This window comes from Neltuma alba, unplaced genomic scaffold, assembly GCF_004799145.2.
Source record: "Neltuma alba isolate B1F8T4 unplaced genomic scaffold, ASM479914v2 tig00003187_pilon, whole genome shotgun sequence".
NCBI classification, from domain to species: Eukaryota; Viridiplantae; Streptophyta; class Magnoliopsida; order Fabales; family Fabaceae; genus Neltuma; species Neltuma alba.
This window is the reverse complement of record NW_021633178.1, coordinates 721,910-741,356: the sequence shown is the minus strand read 5'-3', so window position 1 is coordinate 741,356 and position 19,447 is coordinate 721,910. Positions and strand designations below refer to the sequence as shown.

At 37.8% G+C, this 19,447-nt stretch overlaps 4 protein-coding genes across 5 annotated transcripts; 2 read left to right on the top strand and 2 right to left on the bottom strand.

Annotated features, from left to right (window-relative positions):
- Nucleotides 1-1,109: 1,109 nt before the first annotated feature.
- LOC114740835 (protein ABSCISIC ACID-INSENSITIVE 5-like) lies at nt 1,110-3,436 on the top strand. Its single transcript, XM_028929082.1, has 4 exons — nt 1,110-2,233; nt 2,616-2,687; nt 2,800-2,829; nt 3,034-3,436. Exons 1-4 carry the CDS (start codon nt 1,175-1,177, stop codon nt 3,127-3,129), a joined length of 1,257 nt encoding a protein of 418 aa, XP_028784915.1. The 5' UTR covers nt 1,110-1,174; the 3' UTR covers nt 3,130-3,436.
- Nucleotides 3,437-6,635: 3,199 nt separating this feature from the next.
- On the bottom strand, nt 6,636-9,321 carry LOC114740734 (F-box/LRR-repeat protein At1g67190-like). The gene is made up of 2 exons (XM_028928939.1): nt 9,111-9,321; nt 6,636-8,578 (listed from the first exon to the last, which is right to left on the bottom strand). Exon 2 carries the CDS (start codon nt 8,561-8,563, stop codon nt 7,304-7,306), a length of 1,260 nt encoding a protein of 419 aa, XP_028784772.1. The 5' UTR covers nt 8,564-8,578; nt 9,111-9,321; the 3' UTR covers nt 6,636-7,303.
- Nucleotides 9,322-10,674: 1,353 nt separating this feature from the next.
- Nucleotides 10,675-13,297, bottom strand: LOC114740766 (iron-sulfur assembly protein IscA-like 1, mitochondrial). 2 transcript variants are annotated; one of them, XM_028928980.1, is made up of 4 exons: nt 13,025-13,297; nt 11,933-12,050; nt 11,030-11,155; nt 10,675-10,918 (listed from the first exon to the last, which is right to left on the bottom strand). In XM_028928980.1, exons 1-3 carry the CDS (start codon nt 13,212-13,214, stop codon nt 11,050-11,052), a joined length of 414 nt encoding a protein of 137 aa, XP_028784813.1. In that variant the 5' UTR covers nt 13,215-13,297; the 3' UTR covers nt 10,675-10,918; nt 11,030-11,049. The 2 variants fall into 2 exon arrangements, with proteins under 2 accessions (XP_028784813.1, XP_028784812.1); XM_028928979.1 differs by having other exon boundaries at nt 10,675-11,155.
- Nucleotides 13,298-14,516: 1,219 nt separating this feature from the next.
- Nucleotides 14,517-19,215, top strand: LOC114740756 (cell division protein FtsZ homolog 2-2, chloroplastic). The gene is made up of 8 exons (XM_028928967.1): nt 14,517-14,660; nt 14,966-15,691; nt 15,892-16,191; nt 16,708-16,798; nt 17,310-17,434; nt 18,000-18,092; nt 18,629-18,694; nt 18,775-19,215. The coding sequence occupies exons 2-8, from the start codon at nt 15,065-15,067 to the stop codon at nt 18,904-18,906; spliced, it is 1,434 nt and encodes a 477-aa protein (XP_028784800.1). The 5' UTR covers nt 14,517-14,660; nt 14,966-15,064; the 3' UTR covers nt 18,907-19,215.
- The last annotated feature ends 232 nt before the right edge of the window (nt 19,216-19,447 follow it).

Genomic DNA, 19,447 nt, shown 5'->3' with positions numbered 1-19,447 from the left:
CTATCCAAATATCCTCTAAGTCTTGATCTCTCTTCCCGTTTAACCTTAGAAAATAACCCTCTCTCTATCTAGTTATATATGTATGTACTCCTCCGGTTTAAAATTACATCACAAGATGAATGTTATATTTAGAATCAAAACAGTAGTTAATTGTTACACTTGAAAATTTATGGCGCATACTCACATACGTAAATAAAGAATAGTGTTATCAGAACCCTGGCAATGGGGGTTTTGTATAGAGCTCAGGAGCTGCAAACTTGCAGCCGCGCTATTATTATTCACTGGAAAGCAAAAGCAACCATTACTTTACTTAGATCATCAAGCACATCCAGACGCTGCCTTTTTAACCTTTTTGGTTCTCTCTGATTCTAAATAATTATCGTTTTATTAATTGTTATCGGAGCTTTTTTTTTTTCCATCTGAGTTTTTATCGGAGCTTGGATAATGACCTAGCTTATATTGTAGTATTTGTTAACATAAATAATAACTGTCAATATAAATAATATTTGGTAATATAAATAATATTTCTTATTAAAATATTATTTATTTTGTATTTTGCACTGACGACCCAAAACAAATCAAATCTAGCTAAAAATTATAAAGCACAACCAAAGATTTGCAAGTGAGAAAATACCGAACGATGAATTATATTTTTTATGGGTAAATTCTACCTTTTTTTTTTTTTGGGACCAGCATGAGTAAATTCCACCCTTTGTACACACACACAGGTCCTCTCTAATGTAATTGTGATTCAAGCTAATGTATTAGTTAGTATCCGGTTACTCATTTTTACGATGAAAGCAAATTGGCTGAGCCGAAGAGAATAGACGTACGGTTCCTTGATATCTGTCTGGTGAGCAGAAGGCAAATGATGACGGGAGGACGCCACCGGTGCATGCATGTTTATCGTTTTGTTTCTCAATCATTTTCTATAATCAAAGTCGTATTAACAAATCTGGCAAAGAATTTATTCTTTATCCGTCACACCACTTGAACTTAATTAAACCCACTCTCCCAAATTTGTACCTTTATATATTTATCTAAAATGCACAAAGCAATTTGCTAATACTTTGTTGTTGTCAGGCTTAGCTTCTTTCCATCGACAAATACCCCATCCGAGATTTGACAATTTCAGCAACGTAGAGTTTTGCGGCGGCAGCAGCAGAAGAAGAAAATGGGGGTGGGGGAAGGTGAGGCGACGAATTCGCAAGGCGAAGTGGAATCAGGGCACAAGAACAGCCACCCGTTCTCGTCGCTGGGACGACAATCGTCGATATACTCGCTCACGCTCGACGAGTTCCAGCACACGCTATGCGAGAGTGGCAAGAATTTTGGGTCCATGAACATGGACGAATTTCTCAGCAGCATCTGGAACGCCGAGGAGAGCCAAGCCATTAACTCTAACCATAATATTAACGCTAACAACAGCAGCAACAACAACACAGGCTTGCCTCTGAATGAAACAAACGCTGAAAAAGGAGTGATCAGGAAGCAGCCAAGCCTTCCTCATCAGGGTTCTCTGACGCTCCCGGCGCCGCTCTGTAGGAAGACGGTGGATGAAGTTTGGTCTGAGATACGCAGAGGACAGCAGGGTCATCAGAGCAATAGCGGTAGCGCCAATGGCAATGCGCAGAATACCGAATCTGCCCCTCGCCAGCCCACTTTTGGGGAGATGACTCTCGAGGATTTCTTGATCAAAGCAGGCGTGGTTCGGGAATCCTGTGCTCCGGCAATGCCCGCCCAAGTCCAAGGCCCAGCCTCGACGCAGCAGCAGCCGCCCCCGCCGCCGTATGGGATGTACCCGAGCAACAACTCTACAATGGGTCCCTCCTTTGTTGGTAGGCCCGTATTGGCGGGCAATGTGGTTCCGCCGTACCAGGCGGTGGCTCAGGGAGAGCCTTCTTCTGGGTACGCCGGGAATGGGAAGAGGGATAATGGGTATCCGCCACCGCCGCCGCCGTCGGGGGTTTGCTATGGAGGGAGGGTGCTGAATGGAGGCGGTGGGTATGGGGCGACGGCGCCGACTATGGGAATAGGGGCACCGTTGAGCCCGGTTTCGCCGGATGGGCTGGGAGCAAATGAGAACTGTGGTGGTCAGTTTGGGGTAGAGATGGGGATGTTGAGAGGAAGGAAGAGGATCATCGATGGTCCGGTGGAGAAGGTGGTGGAGAGAAGGCAGAGGAGGATGATCAAGAACAGAGAGTCGGCTGCGAGATCCAGAGCCAGAAAACAGGTACGTGCCATTGCCCTTTTTTCATTAACAAATGCATTGACTACATGCATTTAGTTTTCCCATAACAGTTCAGATTTTTGAATGACGTTATTGATAATTTGTCTCATCAAACTTGCAGTTATGAGGAAAAATAAATTTGTTTTCCTGGTATAGACTTGTTTTTGTTTAAATTGTGAATGGAGGTAAATCTATTTTTCTGGTTTCGGTGGCTGTTGTCTGCGCTGCCTAGAACTCTATACATGTATGTATGTTTGTGTGATGGGGGAGTACTTGGTTTAAAACTAAGAAAGGCTTTCAAAAGCAAATCTGGTTGGGGTCATGTTAACAAATTTTGTCATATTGCATAACTAACCTTTCCCCCCTTCTTCTTCTGACTTGGCAGGCATACACGGTTGAATTAGAAGCAGAACTGAACCAATTAAGAGAAGAGAACGCCCATCTGAAACTGGCGCTGGTATATATTGACATGACATATACATCAAGAATGTGAAAATTCCTACTTTTCCGCACTTGCGTTTAAGTAATTATAAACACTGATGAGTTCATGCTTTAATTTTATTCTTCAGGCCGAGCTTGAGAGGAGAAGAAAGCTACAGGTTAGTTCTTATATCGTCATGCACATGTTAATGATTCGAAGTACTGTCAAACTTTTCATGCATGGACAATTAGCACATTCATGTTTTAGGTATGATATATGTGCAACTTGATTCCCCCGCCCCCGCCCCCCACACTAGGATTTATGGTCAACTTATAGAAAAACACTCTTATGCATGTTACTTTATCCAACATTCTTGCGGCAGAGTCTTGAGGAAGCAAACATGAGAGTTCCTACCAAAGCTCAGAAGGCTAGAGAGAAATTGAGGTCTTTGACAAGGAATGTGAGCTGTCCTTTGTGAAGAACATGCGTGCATGAAGTATGGTAGCCAGTGACCTCTGTAGATTTCGTATTTTAGTAATTAGAGTTGTAACTTGGTATAATCAAAGAGCGAAAACATCGTGAAGCAAATATAGTGGGAAGAAGGAAAAATAGAGAGAACTCAGAATGAAACCAGAACTAGGTAGAGGATCTTGAGATCAAGCTAAATTACTGAAATGCTTAAGACGGAGCTGTCTGTATTATTAATGGCATTCAAAAATTCACCTGTGTGTGTGGGCGGGGACGTACCTGATGTGTATATGTTCATCTCGATCTCAGCTAGTTTGAATCCATTTAACGTTCTATATTGAAAATCCTCCCGGTAAACCTTCAGTAGGCTGCCTGCGTCTGAGTTTTTTTTTCCCCCCCTGGGTCCCCTTGTGAATTATTATATCGTTGTCTTACATATTCAGGCCTGGCGAAAGTTACCAGTAAATTATTTTCATTTAATTATTAGAGCACAGTTGCATCGCTTAGTGGGTCACAGAGTGATGAAAAGAGACAGAGCTTTCCAATTTGTCAGAGTGGGAGTGAGATGAATTGATGGGTGTATAGTGTGGAGGGAGTGTTGTTGACACAGTCACGTTGTTTTGTAGTGGAACTTGCAAGTGGCGTAACGTCAAACATTTTTGTCTTGTTTTGCGCATCATTTTGCCGACCTATTCTACCGTATTCCCTTCATAAGGAACAGAAAGTAATTAGATGGTTGAAGGAAACAAACGGAGGCTTCGTCTTACATCATTTTCTGTCTTAAAATATTTTCACCGTCCACTTGCATATTTCAGAAAATGGAAGCACATCACGGTGTGACTCTCTGACTGCACCTTTGGGTAATAGCATGCATAAGACAAAAGCTTTATCTTCCAACGTGAGGCTTTAGACGACGTGGAGTGCACGCACTGCTGGTGTTTCGACCCTGGCCTCTGGCCGGTATGCCCAACACCTGGTTAAAGCGTACGCGCGCACTTTTTTACGACGTTGAAATATTAAGAAAATTTCCGGATTATGATCTTAATAAGAAGGGTTAATATAAATTTTGATCTCTCAAATTGGATCTATTTGGGCATTGGTTTCTGAAATTTAAAACTTATAGTACTGATCTCTCAAATTGTATCTGTTTTTGGCCGTTGGTCTCTTGTAACTTTAGGCCATCAAAATCATATAAGTTGGCACTAACTCCATTATATTGATGATGTGTACATAGAAGTTGGTATGTGCATAGATCTTATATGAAAAAAAGAAAAAAATAATATATAAATAGATGTTTTAAAACATAGTGCAGATGTAAGAGAAATAAGTTATCTAAAGAAATTGACGCACTAGCGGTTGAGAAAGAAAAGGGGAAGGGGTTAGGGACTTAGGGTTGAAGGGAAGGCCGTCAGTGACGAGAAGAAAGATCCGACACCCACAGATAAGGTGATTGAGGAGAAAGATCCGGCAAAGGAATTTAAGAATGGATGAAGGCAATGAAGATTCGACAATTGTAGGGAAGCACGATTGGTATTTGGTAAGTTGTTGGTATAAGTTTTTAATTTTCTGCAACATCTCTTCAATCCCATCTTCTACTTATCTTCAACATCTCTCCATTAAAATTACTTTTCTCTTAACTGTTTTTCTTGAATATGTATTAGAGAACTAGTCTTCTTGAACACATATTTGAGAACTAGTTTTTGGTCTTCTCAAATATGTATTCCAAAACTGGTCCTCTTTGCTGTTCTCAAGACCCTAAGTTTGTTTTACTCCCTCCCTCTCCACTACTTTCACAACTCTCACTTCTCTCTTCCTCCCCATTTATATTTAACATGTATAGCAAAATAATAATCTAAAACAAAACACATGAACCAGAGCAACACAACACATAAAGAATCAACGCCATGCCAGTTAATTATGCATAAAACATTGTCAACAAAGCAAAAAACCCATCCACATTGATCCACAATAGCACAGTCAAAGTTCAAAGCAATGGGTGAATGCTCTAAAATACAACCAAATGAAATAAAAATTCATCTAATCATCATACTGATGTCTTCCTATTTAAGAAATGAGAACAGAGCATACTTGAACACATAGCACGTAAGAACGACAACATCGAATGACTTAATAGGTAAGGATCAAATGCACCACACCTCTCAAATATACAGCAATCGAACAAAAAATTAACAAAAACAAACATGCGAAGCTCACTGAAACACTATCACAACTTTAACAAGCATAACTTGGTGAAAATTAACCTTTGTTTTCTCACATTGCATGAGTTATTACCAGAACGCATTAACATATATGATAGATTCTCACCTTTCAACCAGCAAAACTCGTCAAAATTACTGTTACTATTTCTTCCCTCGACTGCAATTGATAAATCACGTTCCTCTTGCGACGGACACGTCATAGTTCTTCGACAAGTGTGGGTCTGCTTCACTATTGACCTAAACCCTTTTCCCTTTTCTTTTTTTGTATTCTTGGTCTTTTTTATTGTTCTGTCCGTGTGTTTTCTTTTCAAGTTAGTGCTCTTTTTTCCCTGCATTTTTTATATGTACATGTCAGCAAGCCACATTATCAAACTGGTGTCCACCTCCTTCTTTTAAGTCAGATGCCATATCATAGGTTAACAGAGTTAGTGCCAACTCAGACGATTTTGACAACCTAAAGCTACCAAGGACCAACAGTCAAAAACGGATACAATTTGAGAGACCAATACTATGGATTTTAAATTTCAGAGATCAATGCCAAAATAGGCCCAAATTTGAGAGACCAAAATTTATATTAACCCTAATTAAAAAATAAAATCAGCATGTATACTATATATTGACAAATATTTAAGTATGTTAAATTCTAATTAAATAAATTTTATTTGTGCTTTAGTATAATGTCATAAAAGAATTTGAAAATTTTGTTGATGTGAATTTTTATTATTAAGAAAAGTTAATGTGCTAAAATTTTTATTAGAAAAAATCGAACCTAATGAATATAATTAAATGGACCCGAGTTTTATCCTTCTAAATATTTACTTTCTATTATGATTTTTTTATAATAAACAATGTTATGAAAAAATATAATTAAATAATTATTTAGCCTTAAGCTAATAATTCGAGTTGGTGATTCAAGGATCTGCGGGAATAAGAAATTCCTCACGTACCAAATATAAACCTGAAAACAAAAATTCTAGTAGCATCTATGAGTATTCCCATGCTTTCGTTCTAAAAAGGACTTAAACAACATAGCTGATAATATGCTGTCCTCAGTTCACGACAAAGATGTTTTACTTCATGTTATTTAGCCAAAACATAACAAGTGAAAAATATATTTTAAAAATTCAACAATATATCTTTTTCCGAACCCATTATCTGCTGCTCATCCGGATAGAACGTTTACATATCATTGAAGAATTTGATAACCATCACCTAAAAATCCTACCCAACTTTGTCAAATGTCAAATAAAAAATAAATCCTCAACATACCTGATAGAAACAGGGACAAAATCCGGCAAGAGGAGAAGGCCTGTATTTTCTATAATTCGAAATCAGTGTTCATTATTGAATATGGGTTAGCAAGGGGAGTGATCCAGACTCGTGAAATATACACAGCCTTGTGAAAGAAAAAGGAGCCATTCAATCATTCAAGACAAAGGATAGGGCCTTTAAAAGCACGATGTTCAGCAAGTGAAGATTGCGCAGGGCAATGTTAGCAATCCTCTTTCAGATCTTCCAGAAGGAATCCAGAGACACCAAAATAAATACAATGTAGGAAATCTCAAGTACGAAAGAGCTAACACTAATCAAATCTAGGATACGTAAGATGGTGGGGCAGCAGAGCAGAAGAACCAATTATTCATACAAAACCACCTCCCAACAGGGGAAAAAGAAAAAAAAAAGGAAACATAAGCAGATGAAGGAAATCAGCAAAGTGATCTTCATGGTACAGGCTTAAGAGCCACGGGCAGAAATAAATATATGTGGAAAATTTAGAATTATCTCATTTAGTCATTTACAAAAAGAATCTGCAACTTCACATTTGATGAACTGTTTTGTTTGGCACTTGATGAAACACCACGAAGCATGGAAACTCATGGGATAAACACCTTCTGAGTTCTAACAGAATTATAATAAACTGAAACTTTGACAGAGATGCATGATACTGCATCACTGCATTACTCACTATTCATATTCAAACTCGACCTTTACACGCATATATTTTCGTCCAAGTTGCAGAATCGATTCAGTAAATTTGGCAAAGATTTGACACTCTTCATGGCTTTTGACCTCTGAAACAACCCCATAAATGATCAACTTCTTCAAATTGGGACATCTTTCCAACAGCCCGGCTACCCAAACCGAGAAGAGGTCATTAATTGCCGTCCATCCCAGCTCTAGCACAAGCACATTCACTAAAAGAGACAAACCCTGCAAGCCATAATGAAGTACTCCTTCTCTTAAATCATAACTTAAGGATAAGTGTGTCAAAAGAGGAAAACAAACAGAAATTGACTCTATATCCACAACTTCATCCTCATCATCAAATACAACACCCCACAGCCGGAGCCTGTGTAGCTTTGATGCTTTTGAGATCATATGATAAAATTTCGGCCAGGTGATTGTGAAGTTACTGACATCTACAATCTCAAGATTCTCTGTAGTCTCACCAATATCGAGATGGATAACACTCACATCATCAATCTTCAGCACTTTCAAGTTTCCCTTGCTGACCAATTCAAAAACCTCAAAAGTACAATCTTTCAAATGCAAATTCTCAAGCAAATCTGCCTCCAATATAAACTTGTCCAAACCGAATGACTCAACATAAAAATGCTTCAAAGACGAGCTGCTAAGCTCCATGGAAGTTTGTGCGTCTGACATGGCAATTTCTGGACTAACAATAGACAAGGTTTCAAGTCTTGGACAAGCACTAAGTAGAAGGCTCAGATCCAATGCTGAGATGCTAACAAAACTCAGGGAGAGGGATTTCAGGCAAGGAAATTTCTGATAAGAGGGCTCAACACCTGTAATGGAGTTATGAGCTAATGCCAACGTTTCCAGCTTTTGCCTGCCACATTTTTCGATCATGTTGAAATTTGGGGTTGTCCTTACATTATAACGTAACTGTCGCAAGGAATCCTTGGTATACATAAGCCATGCAATGACTGGGGCAGCAGAGAACTCATCAACATCATCCATGTAAATGGTTAGGCATTTCAGTGCTCTGGTTTGGAAGATTGTTTGAGTAATAAGTATTTCCAATCTACAAGGAGTTAATTCATGATAGATGGGCCAATCACTAGAATTGAATGAAAGAGTGTGGAGATGATTGCGCCAAGCTTCTCTCCATTTCTTGCAAGTTGCCGATGCAATTACAACATCCCGAGCGGACCCAAGATGGGATAGTATGTTACCAATCACTTCAACAGGAAGGTGCTCCATCGTAAAAAACAATCACTAAGAAATGAAGCAGCAATTGTTTATAGGATCGAACACAATTGAGAGAGAGATTTATGTTAGCCCGTAGAAGGTGTCAGGGCTTCATAATTTAGACACAATACGAATACGGATACATATTTTGTTTAGGAAAAAAATAAATAAAGAACACCTAAAGCCTTAAAAGAAAATGGTATCAAGAACAAAGAAAAGACCATAAAAGAAAATTGAAAAACTCACTGGTTAAAATTATATGTGATATTGAGACACATGAACATCAGTATAAACTAAAAGGTGAACGAATTTGCAATGTTCCCCACAATATGAACTAAGTTAGAACTAGAACAAACGCAGGAGCGGAAGACTAGAACAGGATTAATCAAATAAGGTTAACTTAGAGCAAGAAATAAGATTATAGCAAGTCGTCGCCAAGCAAGTTATTCAATCGGCAGGTAAGACCCAAAAAACAAAAAAATTGACAGAGAAACAATCAAGGGAAATATTGAAGAGAGAAAGAGAGGTGTATTAAAGTGCAGGTCAGAAAGCGGCTCACCAGGAGAATGTAACGATCAGGTTCTGGAGGAGAAATCGGGACAGATAATCGGAACAGCGAAAAGTCGTACTAGAGGAAGAAAAAGATAGAAGTTAGAAACGGTGAGGTTGTTTATATGGAATTGGATTCGAAGAACAACAGAAAGAAGGAAAGCGAATGAAGTCTGGAGCTGCGAATCAGGGAAGATGGCTATCTCTCTCCGTCCAGGGGAATTTTTAGCAGCGCAACGGAAAATGGAAAAAATGGAAATTGAGTGGGTATTCAAACTCGTGTGCCACGGCTTTTGCACGTGTTACCACAAATACAGCCAAGCACCCCAGCATTCCGCTGCAATCGGGCTCTGCTGGCACATTTTGGCATTTTTTATTTTTATGAGTGTCCCCCCCCCCAAAAAAAACCAACTTAGTTCTTACCATGGAAAAAAATTAGAAAGAATTACAATTAAATTTTTAAAAAAATTACTAAATTTTTTTAATAATAATCTAAATAACATGTAACGACGAGTTTCATATAATTTTTGGCACTTGTTTTGAATTTTTTTTCCTTTTTTGAGACATAATTTTCCTAAAAAATTCTCTGTTTTTTTTTGGTGTTTTTAAGAATACTTTAATCTCTAAAATTTTATCTTCATAACTCTTTGTATATATATAACCTCAGACTTCTATCAGTACGAAAATGCTTGAATTCAACTCAAACCTAGAGCACACCGTGTTACATACAGACAGAACAAAATTGATAAGGCCATGGTTTTTTTCCTTTAAAAAAAAAAAGAAGAAGATTTTTTTTTGGGGGGGGGGATAAAAGCATACGAGCAACGTTGAAGTCTTGGTCAAATTTGAGTTTTTCGATAGCTTTTTCACTGAATCGGGGGATCGCGTCTGCTTCATGCTGTTAGTATAATTACTGGATACTTGTGTTCGGGAAAAATGAAGTATTACATACTGTTTGAAGAAGTTATATTAGAAACAAATGTTTATAATTAAGATTTCTTTTAAATACTTCTATTTTTGCCGCCAGACCTAAAAGTTAGGATTTTCGATTTGGCCACGACTTCCACCCTTGGGGACTCTGATAACGCAACTTATCAATCAACCTTAAGATGCGAATCTGGAGGTCGACTTTTGAGTGAAAAATGGAGTGAGGGAGGCCTGTAGCAAACACAACAGGCCACCAAAGAATTATCAGCAACACCGAAATACGGCTACCGTGGCTGTATTTCTTAGTTGACGGGTTAATGTTAGAGTAGGTAAGCATTAGATATCTTTAAACAAAACAACCCCAAGTAATATTTCACCAGCGGTGTGCTTTTCAATCACCGAGTGTCATTTCTACGCACACACAAGAAACCCTTCCCCGTGACAGGTTGAATAACTTCCTTTTATCTACACAGTACACCCTAATCAAATAACGCTACTTGCAACCGAAGCGCCTGAATCTCGCGGTTAAAGTACTTACAATAAGTCAATAACACAATTTTCAATCAGTCGCGGGAAGCCATTATAGCATCATTTATCACGTAAAATAAAATATAATCTAAAATTGGAGTGTCAGGGTCCGCTGATAGTTAGAATGAATGAACATGAAAATCATTTAAATTATTTTCATAACTGGCTACATATTATACAGTGTTTCATAAACCAAAAAAGCTTTACATCAACACCCAGAATCACCTAGCAAATTATACGATAGTACAGACTGCTGTGGTAAGCCTTATCAGCACAATGTTCGAAGGATTCTGTATGCTGAAACAATGATGCCATGTCAGCGTCCTGTTGTTCAGTGCATAAGCCTCCAGTTTCCTTTATTCTCTGACAAAATTACAGAAAGCAATCAGCTTTTTTCTTTGATGGGAAAAAAGCAATTAGCTTTAAGTTCAACAAAACTGTCATGAAAGAGTGGCTTCGTAAGCGTGGATCAACCCTAAAGTTAAATAGCAGTTTCAACTATTTCCCGGTTTAGAAGCTCCAGAACTGGCTGTCGTCATGAAAGATTCACCACAACCACACTGGCCTTTAGAGTTCGGATTTATAAAAATGAACTCAGATCTGTCAGAAGAAGCAAAAGAAAATTATTAAATAGGGCACCCGAAAACAAAGCAAAGTAACACGCAAAGGAAAATTAGTTGATGCGGGGAGCTGAATCAAGCACGACATTCATAACATTCTCCCGGGTTCAGACATTTTTCCCTTGATGAAATCTGGGTCTGGATAGGTGGCGGCTACCCTCAAAAGCAATCATAACAAACAGCATGGGTAATGACAATATTCATGCCTTTAGGGATTCTATAATCAGCCACAAGTCATAACTAGCATTGGAAAATCACTGACCATCCTGAAAATTACATGTTAATCCAAGGTCTGGGCGGAAAATCACAAGTCACTCACTGCCAAAATATTCTGTGCCCACATGACAGAATGAAATCTGCCAGCATATCGGCACGGCAATACTAGTTCACTCACGCTACACATGCACAATGCAAATTAAAAAAGAGATGAATGAATATAAGTACCAAACACAAAGGGGAACAAAATTTGATCACGGTTGCAATGATAACATGTTTGGCATTCTATGTTCATCTCAAAATCAGACACAATTTGAAGAATATGAATGTTTTTCGATCTCCAAGCATCCAATTCCAAGGGGCATTAGAGTCAAGGAGGTGAAGAAAATTAATAACTGATAAGAAGTCAATTTCCAGTTATTTGCAATTGCATATGAAGTTCATAAATCAAGCATAAAGAACCTACCTCTTGCAGACTTCCACACCCAAGCACAACACAACAATTCCAATAACATAATGCAGTATTGAAGAAAACAGTTACCTTAGTTTGTCATCTACAAAATCCATCTTCGTCCCAATAACATGCATGAGAGCCTTTGGATCAATCAATATCTTCACACCCTTATCCTCAACCAACTCATCAAATTTCCCCTTGTCATCTGTCAAAACAACAGGAATTGCACGGCAAAAAGTTATAATGCATCCATCTCCAGCTCCCCTCAATTGAAAGGCATATTTGGCATAATATACGAAGGCAAACGCCCAGGAGGCTAAATTTTCATTATCTCAGTTATCTTCAAGGTATGCAAAATTCTTTATCTTATTTGAGAACAAAATCATGTCTGATCCATCGGAAACTCCACTAATATATGCTACTTGTTTAATTTATTTCTCCATAGACACACATCAAAGTGCAATCACTTTCATAATCTCAAATGAGTGTCTCCTTAAAAAATGACTTTCTTCAAACAGCCAAAATTCTCCTCTCAGAAGTCAGAATTAGAAACCTAGTTAACCACTTTCGGACTACATCAGTCAATGCATTATGTGTGCAACCAAAGATATAAAAAGAGCAAGCAAGGCCTGTCCCGAAAAATATGGAAACATCACCCTAATATGTAATAAATGCAGTTTCTCATATAAAAAAATTCACAATCCAGATCCAGATACTGCAGCACAGTAATCCGTGCCCCTCCGAACAGGAGAAAGTGTAAGCGTCATGGGAAACAAATCTTAAACATTTTTGGCAGGAGACAGCTAAAAACCAAACTCGTTAATCAATTCACCTAGTTTCAGAACATAATGAAGGTATGGTCAGAAAAACCAACATAAGATAGACCCAAGGTTAATCCATCGATGATGTGATATTTACGAATGACTATTACACCACAGGAGCAAAAGGAACAATTCCTAATTGATTCAGCCAGCTTAAGAAGAGAACAAATTCCTGATTATCGTGCATAGAATTGAGCCGAATTAGTTCCTGCTAAATAGTCATCACTTTCCTATTCCATTAAAAAAAATAAAAAGGCATGAACCGTAAAGAAATTCGCTAAGCATAACAAACTTGATAAAAAAAGAGGACATCGAGATCTCGAAAACAACAGGCATAACCGGAAATCATGAGAAATACCTGCATAATTCAGGGTGTATGTCAAGCCATTACAACCGCGAGCCTTGACACCAAGCTTCAGGAATGGCCTCTGACGCTGCTGTAGCAAGGAGCGTATTCGCGACGCAGCAGCATCGGTTAGGGTCACGGCTTGGCGTCGGACCGCCGTTCCAAATTTTTCTGCTGCAACCGCCATTGCCTTGGAAGCCATTAATCCTTTACAAAGGTGCCTCAGCCCTCCAATTAAAGCCCCTTTCTCTTGCGAAAAAGAAAGAAAGAAAGAAAAAATGCCGACCCTCAGCTCTAATTCGTAAGGTTGATTCCTTCGTCGATTAAATGACAGAAAGGTCCCCTTGATCTATTTCCCCGTTGGGCCCACGGCCCCCACGTTTTGCCTCGACAGTAGATTCTAGAACAATATTCCTTGTTTTGTTTTAAATTAGCACCAGATTTCGCATGGTTGCTTTCATTTTGAACGGTCTTGTAAATTCATCAACTCCGGATTAAAAACGTTAAGAGTGGCAAATACTGCATTCTGTCTTTGATGTAAAAATTCATTTAATTTTTATTTTAATCCTAAATATAAAATCTTAATTTATTTTATTTTTCAAACTTATTTATTTATTTTTAAAGTAGTTCTTGTAATAATAGTAGTTTTAGCCAATATATTTAATTAGTAAAAATATTTTAAAAAAGACAACACTTATTTATTACAAATAACTAATTTAACTAATTTTTTTAATTTACTCAAATTAGTTAATTAACTCTTATATTAAGGATCGGAAATAGTAATTAACTTCCATTATTGATAATTTGTTTAATTATTAAAAAAAATTAATGAATTGAGTTGTTTATATTAAATTATGTATTACCACTTAATCTTTTAAAAAGCATCTATATGGAGCTCTCCTTTAATATGTGTAATCAGTACTAATAGTTTTTAAAGGAATATAATTTTTAGAGACAAAATAAATTGAGATGATTAAAATAAATTCTTCAATTAGCTCATATATTTAGAATTAAGGGATATATTATTTATAATTTTTATTAATATTTTATATTGTAAAATTTAAATAATCTAAGAACATGAAAATAGTTTTAAATAATTTATTATTTAAAACTTTCTTCAACTACAGACTGAAATTTCAATTTCTATTTTTTAAAGTCATTTTTGAACGAATGGATGGGTTTAATAGTCCTTTGATTTAAAATTATAAAACGATTTTTTTTCTTTTTACAGTTTCAACATGCTAGTCAATACGCTATAACATTACAAATTATTTTACATTTATTCTTTTTTAATTGGATATCTCACTGAAAAAATAATTAATTCCAGTCCTAGTTAAAGATATTTTTGGAAGAACTATTAATTATGTCTTTTAAAACTAAAAATACAAGCGCCCTATGTTGGAGCAGTCCCGATGTTGGGAGCCCACACATGCTGCATTCCCCAATTGTTAAAAAAAAAAAAAAAAAAGGACGCCGAACTGGTTGGCCTCGCCTCTCAAGTTTTTCAGCGTTGCGGCCGAATTATCAACAAAGCGGACAGTGAAGGACAGAGCTGCCTACTCTGAAATACTGAGGGAGACTCAGTTTCCACAATTGGAGTTGAGCATTCAAGTGCTATTTCCGTTCTAGTGCTCTTCTACATTTTCAGGTCTTCATCTCTACAGCATTTCTTCTTGTTCCTAGCTGTAAAGATTTCTAGTTTGTTTATTGTTTCCCATAGAGTTTAGTTTGTTTTCTCCTCAAGTAGACTTTTGAACAGTTGTAGCTACATTTGCCCTTCGGATCTTTGCAGTTGATCCAGACCGAACATTTTTGAGCTTTGGCAGTCTTTAGATTTGCATGATGAGCTTTATTATGTGACCCTTTGTTGTAATCCTTTTTACTTGTGCCATTTCCCCTCTGGATGGTAAATTACTCGACTCGTATTTGATATATGAGTTTTTTGGTAGGCAGGAATTGGAAGGAAGAATTCTGGGCAAATCAAAGTTTGAATCCTCGGGCCTCTAGAGTTTTTAATCTACTGACGTGGTTATCAAAAGTTGGCCACCGAATATGGCAATTTGCGCGTCAACAAACTCTGCACCTATTAATACTCGAAGTTCATCTGGAATGCTAACTGTTCTTGGACGAAGGACATTGAATGAAATTTACCCGGCGAGAGCATGTTGCATGAAATTGTATGACAAACGAAAGTCAGTTTATATTCAGATTAAGTGCTCTGCTAATTCTCGTAGTGTCAGTCCTTATTATAGTCAAGAACCTTTCCTTGATCTACATCCTGAGGTGTCACTGCTTAGGGGGGAAGGAAACAGTGTAGGGAACAACCCAAGAAAGGATAATTCAAGTGAAGACGTCTCTGAGAGCTTAGGTGTTACATCTAGTCCAACTAGTTACAATGAAGCAAAGATCAAAGTTATTGGTGTGGGAGGTGGAGGGTCAAATGCAGTCAATCGCATGTTAGAGAGTTCAATGAAAGGCATAGAATTCTGGATTGTTAATACTGATGTTCAGGCCATTAGAACGTCTTCTGTCTTTCCTGAGAACCGTTTACAAATTGGTCAAGAGCTTACTCGGGGTCTTGGAGCTGGTGGTAACCCTGACATTGGGATGAACGCTGCCAAAGAAAGCAAAGAATCAATAGAAGAGGCACTTTACGGAGCTGATATGGTGTTCGTTACAGTAAGCTCAACTAATTCTTTCCAATTATAGCTTCTGCCAAGTGAATTACAGATTTAAATTATAAAATTTTCCTTTTAGTAGTTAGTCTTTACACCGTGATTTTTCTTTTCAACTGGCAACAAGTGTTTTAGCAGTTCCTAATTAACTGCTCATTATTAGAATACTTTCCTAGCCTTGGAAATTAAAGTTCACTCATGCAGGCTGGTATGGGTGGAGGTACTGGAACTGGAGGAGCTCCAGTTATTGCTGGTTTGGCAAAGTCAATGGGTATACTGACTGTGGGTATTGTCACAACTCCTTTTTCTTTCGAAGGAAGAAGGAGGGCAGTTCAAGCACAAGAAGGAATTGCGGCCTTAAGAGACCATGTTGACACTCTCATAGTCATTCCTAACGACAAGCTACTGAATGCAGTTTCTCAATCTACCCCTGTAACTGAAGCATTCAATCTAGCTGACGATATTCTTCGACAAGGTGTTCGCGGCATCTCTGATATCATAACGGTATGGAACCAGCCCCTTTCATTCTGACTTTCCCATGATCTCGGAATGTGATCAAGTGCCTTCCTATTGTTGCTGTATTAGTTTTGCTCCTTGAAAAATGGTGATTGGTGAATAAAAAGGGAATCACGTATATCATGTCCTTATTTGTTTTGGCATTAGTCCCTATCCAATCATTTTTAAGACCTGCATGAAGTTCTGTTAGTATTGCTGGTGCACGCAACAAATAAGATACGTTGGTAACTTAATAATTATGTTTCTGTAACAACTAACGCATATTCGTATATGCTTGTTGGCATAAAGTAGATTGATTTGTTGGCTCAATAATGTTGGAAGCAAGTTGATAATTTGAATGAACTTTTCACGTCTTTTATCAGTGGTGGATGCTTGTTGATAATTTGATGATCACACTGTTCTATTGTTTGGAAGTCCTGATTATCTACTGCCTATGATTTGAAGTCAATGATTCCTTCGTCCAACTCATTCATTCTCATTATTTATCCGGTTAATTCAATGCAGATACCGGGGTTGGTAAATGTAGACTTTGCTGATGTTCGAGCAATAATGGCCAATGCAGGTTCTTCACTGATGGGAATCGGAACTGCAACTGGTACGTACGGAAACTGGAAATGGGGCTACACTTAAGTCCTGAATTCCCAATCTTTTACGGGGCTTAAAGCATAATGCAATGATTGGAATCAGAACGAGCTGTTACTCCTGGGGGTTGCTCACTTAAAATTGTAGAATTTGTGTAGGGGGTTAGGGAGATGCTCAAACTGTACAAGAAATTTATGGTTTGCAAGCCCAATAGAGAAGGATTGTATAACCAGAGTGACAGTGGAAAGCATAGCCAGCTTTGTACAAAAGCTAATCATTAATATCAAACAAAATAATTTGAAGGGTTACAAAAATAACGATAGTCATGAATCATGCCAAATGGTTCTTGGAAATGTAACTTTCATGCCTTTCTGCATCACTTTCTTCTCATACTTTCTGAAGTACAATATGCAATTAAGGTGGTTTTTTTTCCTCGTTTTTTGGCTCATTATTGGCCAGCTCATTGTTATTAATGAATTGTCTGGCTCAATGAATCTATCTTCTTGTTCCTTTGTGTATTATAGGGAAAACAAGAGCAAGAGACGCTGCATTAAATGCTATCCAGTCTCCCTTACTGGATATTGGTATAGAGAGGGCTACTGGAATTGTATGGAACATAACTGGCGGAAATGATCTGACTTTGTTTGAGGTAGCCACCAAACCCACTGGTTCTTGCAGCATTATCTTTGCCATGCGTTTGTGTCATCAGTTACAATTCTGCATCCATGTTGTTTTCCCCTATCCTTCTCGATTTCTCTTTTCCTGTGTTCCTTTGGAATTTAGATCACCCAAGGGCTAGTAGATTTAGAGGCTTTAGGAACTGTATGTTGGTTATGAAAATTTTAAATCATTCAGCGCCATATGTGAATGACATTGAAAGTCATATTTGTTTTTCCTTTTATATGATATTTAAGTGAGCAAGAAAAATCTACAAGGTGGATAGAAACTTTTTAAGAGGACAATTTTCCTCCGTTCATTATTTTAATTCTAGTGTCTTCCATCATCATTAAGCCGGCATGTAGTTTGTGCAAACTTTGAATCAAGAATTGAGTGAGTTGGCAAACACTTGTTTGAGGCATGGTTGGCGTTCATGTCTTGGGTTGCTCTTAATAATAGCTCTGTACTTCCTGAACTGCCGTCTTGTGTTCATCATCTTCTTGCTATAAAAAGATCGACCTTTCATATGCTACAGCTGTTAATATTGTTATTTACAGGTAAATGCTGCTGCAGAGGTCATATATGACCTTGTGGACCCTGCTGCTAATTTAATTTTTGGAGCAGTAATAGATCCATCGCTAAGTGGTCAAGTAAGTAATGTAATTTGTATCTTACAGTAATGTTGTCGACTTCAAAACATGGGACCTTTCAAAGAAAAGAACCAAAACTAGTAGTGGGTGCATAGGTTTAAATTGCCGTAACTAGCATTTTGTTGCATGCATTAAAAATGAATGTTGGGTCAAGACCTTATGTTTATATTTTCACAATTACTCAGACTGCTCCTGATGTAATTTTTTTTTTTTTTAAAAAAATGAAACTGAGATCAAGGAGATAGAGATAAATAAAATGGTACTGTTCAAGATGTAACTGCTAGAATTTAAAGAAGATTCATGATGTAGGAGAGGTTGTTCTTTATAATTTGATTCATCAGTCTTGATGGTGCAGACATGTAGAGAATTTTATGCAAATTACTTCTTATATAATCTACCATCTATGGTTGTTATTGTTCCTCTAGTCCTGTAAACTTGCCCAATCATGAGTTTGTTGCCGCTGCTTATATTTGTGGCTTAATGCTTTCTTAACTTGCCTTTCTGAAACCGGAGTTTATGAATTTGTTATGATATAGGTAAGCATCACATTAATTGCAACTGGATTCAAGCGTCAAGAGGAAAGTGAAGGGAGACCCTTGCAGGTATGGCTCAACTCGTCCTCCTTATTTATGCTTACCAGTCATTCAGTTATCACTGACTCTGTTTTCTGTTCTAATCACAGGCAAGTCAGGTATCACAGGGAGATACAACTGCTGGTATCAACAGGCGACCCTCCTCTTTCAATGATGGTGGTTTGGTTGAGATCCCTGAATTTTTACGGAAGAAAGGACGCTCGCGCTATCCTAGAGCTTAATACAACTGCATCAAAGGAATACGAGCAATTTGCTTCAGGAATCAGGTCCCCGTTTTGCCTTTTGACGCCACATTTTAGGTCAGAGTTGTGCAATATGCATACAGTTTATTCATGAAAGCTTAGATTAGTGCTTTGGAGAGTTTGTTGTGCGCTTAAGCAGCGACATTGCAACGTTAGTGCTTGTTTAGTTGGCATATTCGAACAAGTAGTGTGAATGTAGAGAAAATGTTTCATAAATGATCAGAATTTGTGTGTTATAGTGCTCCAACATATTTTAAAATGATTAAAGTGCGATCGCTTGAATTATCAGTTCAGCAATTACTCTTGGAATTTATCCACTCAAGGTTATCTATGACATCGCCAATTTTTTTAAAAACGTTTTTATTGACGTCCGAGAAAAAAGAGAGAGAGCCAATTACAGGAGGCAGCTCACGCCTCACAGTTGTGCTTCTGTGAGCTTTCCGTCTCGTCCAAGTAAATCAGTTTACATAACTAAAGGCACTGCCTCAAAACAGGTCCAATGAATAAAAGTAAGCCTTTG

Coding starts and splice junctions, on each gene's coding strand:
- LOC114740756 (XM_028928967.1), top strand. CDS start 15,065: ATGGCAATTTGCGCGTCAACAAACTCTGCACCTATTAATACTCGAAGT. Junction 16,192..16,707: donor GCATCTCTGATATCATAACG/GTATGGAACCAG, acceptor AATTCAATGCAG/ATACCGGGGTTGGTAAATGT. Junction 17,435..17,999: donor ATGATCTGACTTTGTTTGAG/GTAGCCACCAAA, acceptor TGTTATTTACAG/GTAAATGCTGCTGCAGAGGT.
- LOC114740734 (XM_028928939.1), bottom strand. CDS start 8,563: ATGGAGCACCTTCCTGTTGAAGTGATTGGTAACATACTATCCCATCTT.
- LOC114740766 (XM_028928979.1), bottom strand. CDS start 13,214: ATGGCTTCCAAGGCAATGGCGGTTGCAGCAGAAAAATTTGGAACGGCG. Junction 12,051..13,024: donor ATACACCCTGAATTATGCAG/GTATTTCTCATG, acceptor TTGTTTTGACAG/ATGACAAGGGGAAATTTGAT. Junction 11,156..11,932: donor TTTGTAGATGACAAACTAAG/GTAACTGTTTTC, acceptor TTCTTCTGACAG/ATCTGAGTTCATTTTTATAA.
- LOC114740835 (XM_028929082.1), top strand. CDS start 1,175: ATGGGGGTGGGGGAAGGTGAGGCGACGAATTCGCAAGGCGAAGTGGAA. Junction 2,688..2,799: donor CCCATCTGAAACTGGCGCTG/GTATATATTGAC, acceptor TTTATTCTTCAG/GCCGAGCTTGAGAGGAGAAG. Junction 2,830..3,033: donor AGAGGAGAAGAAAGCTACAG/GTTAGTTCTTAT, acceptor TTCTTGCGGCAG/AGTCTTGAGGAAGCAAACAT.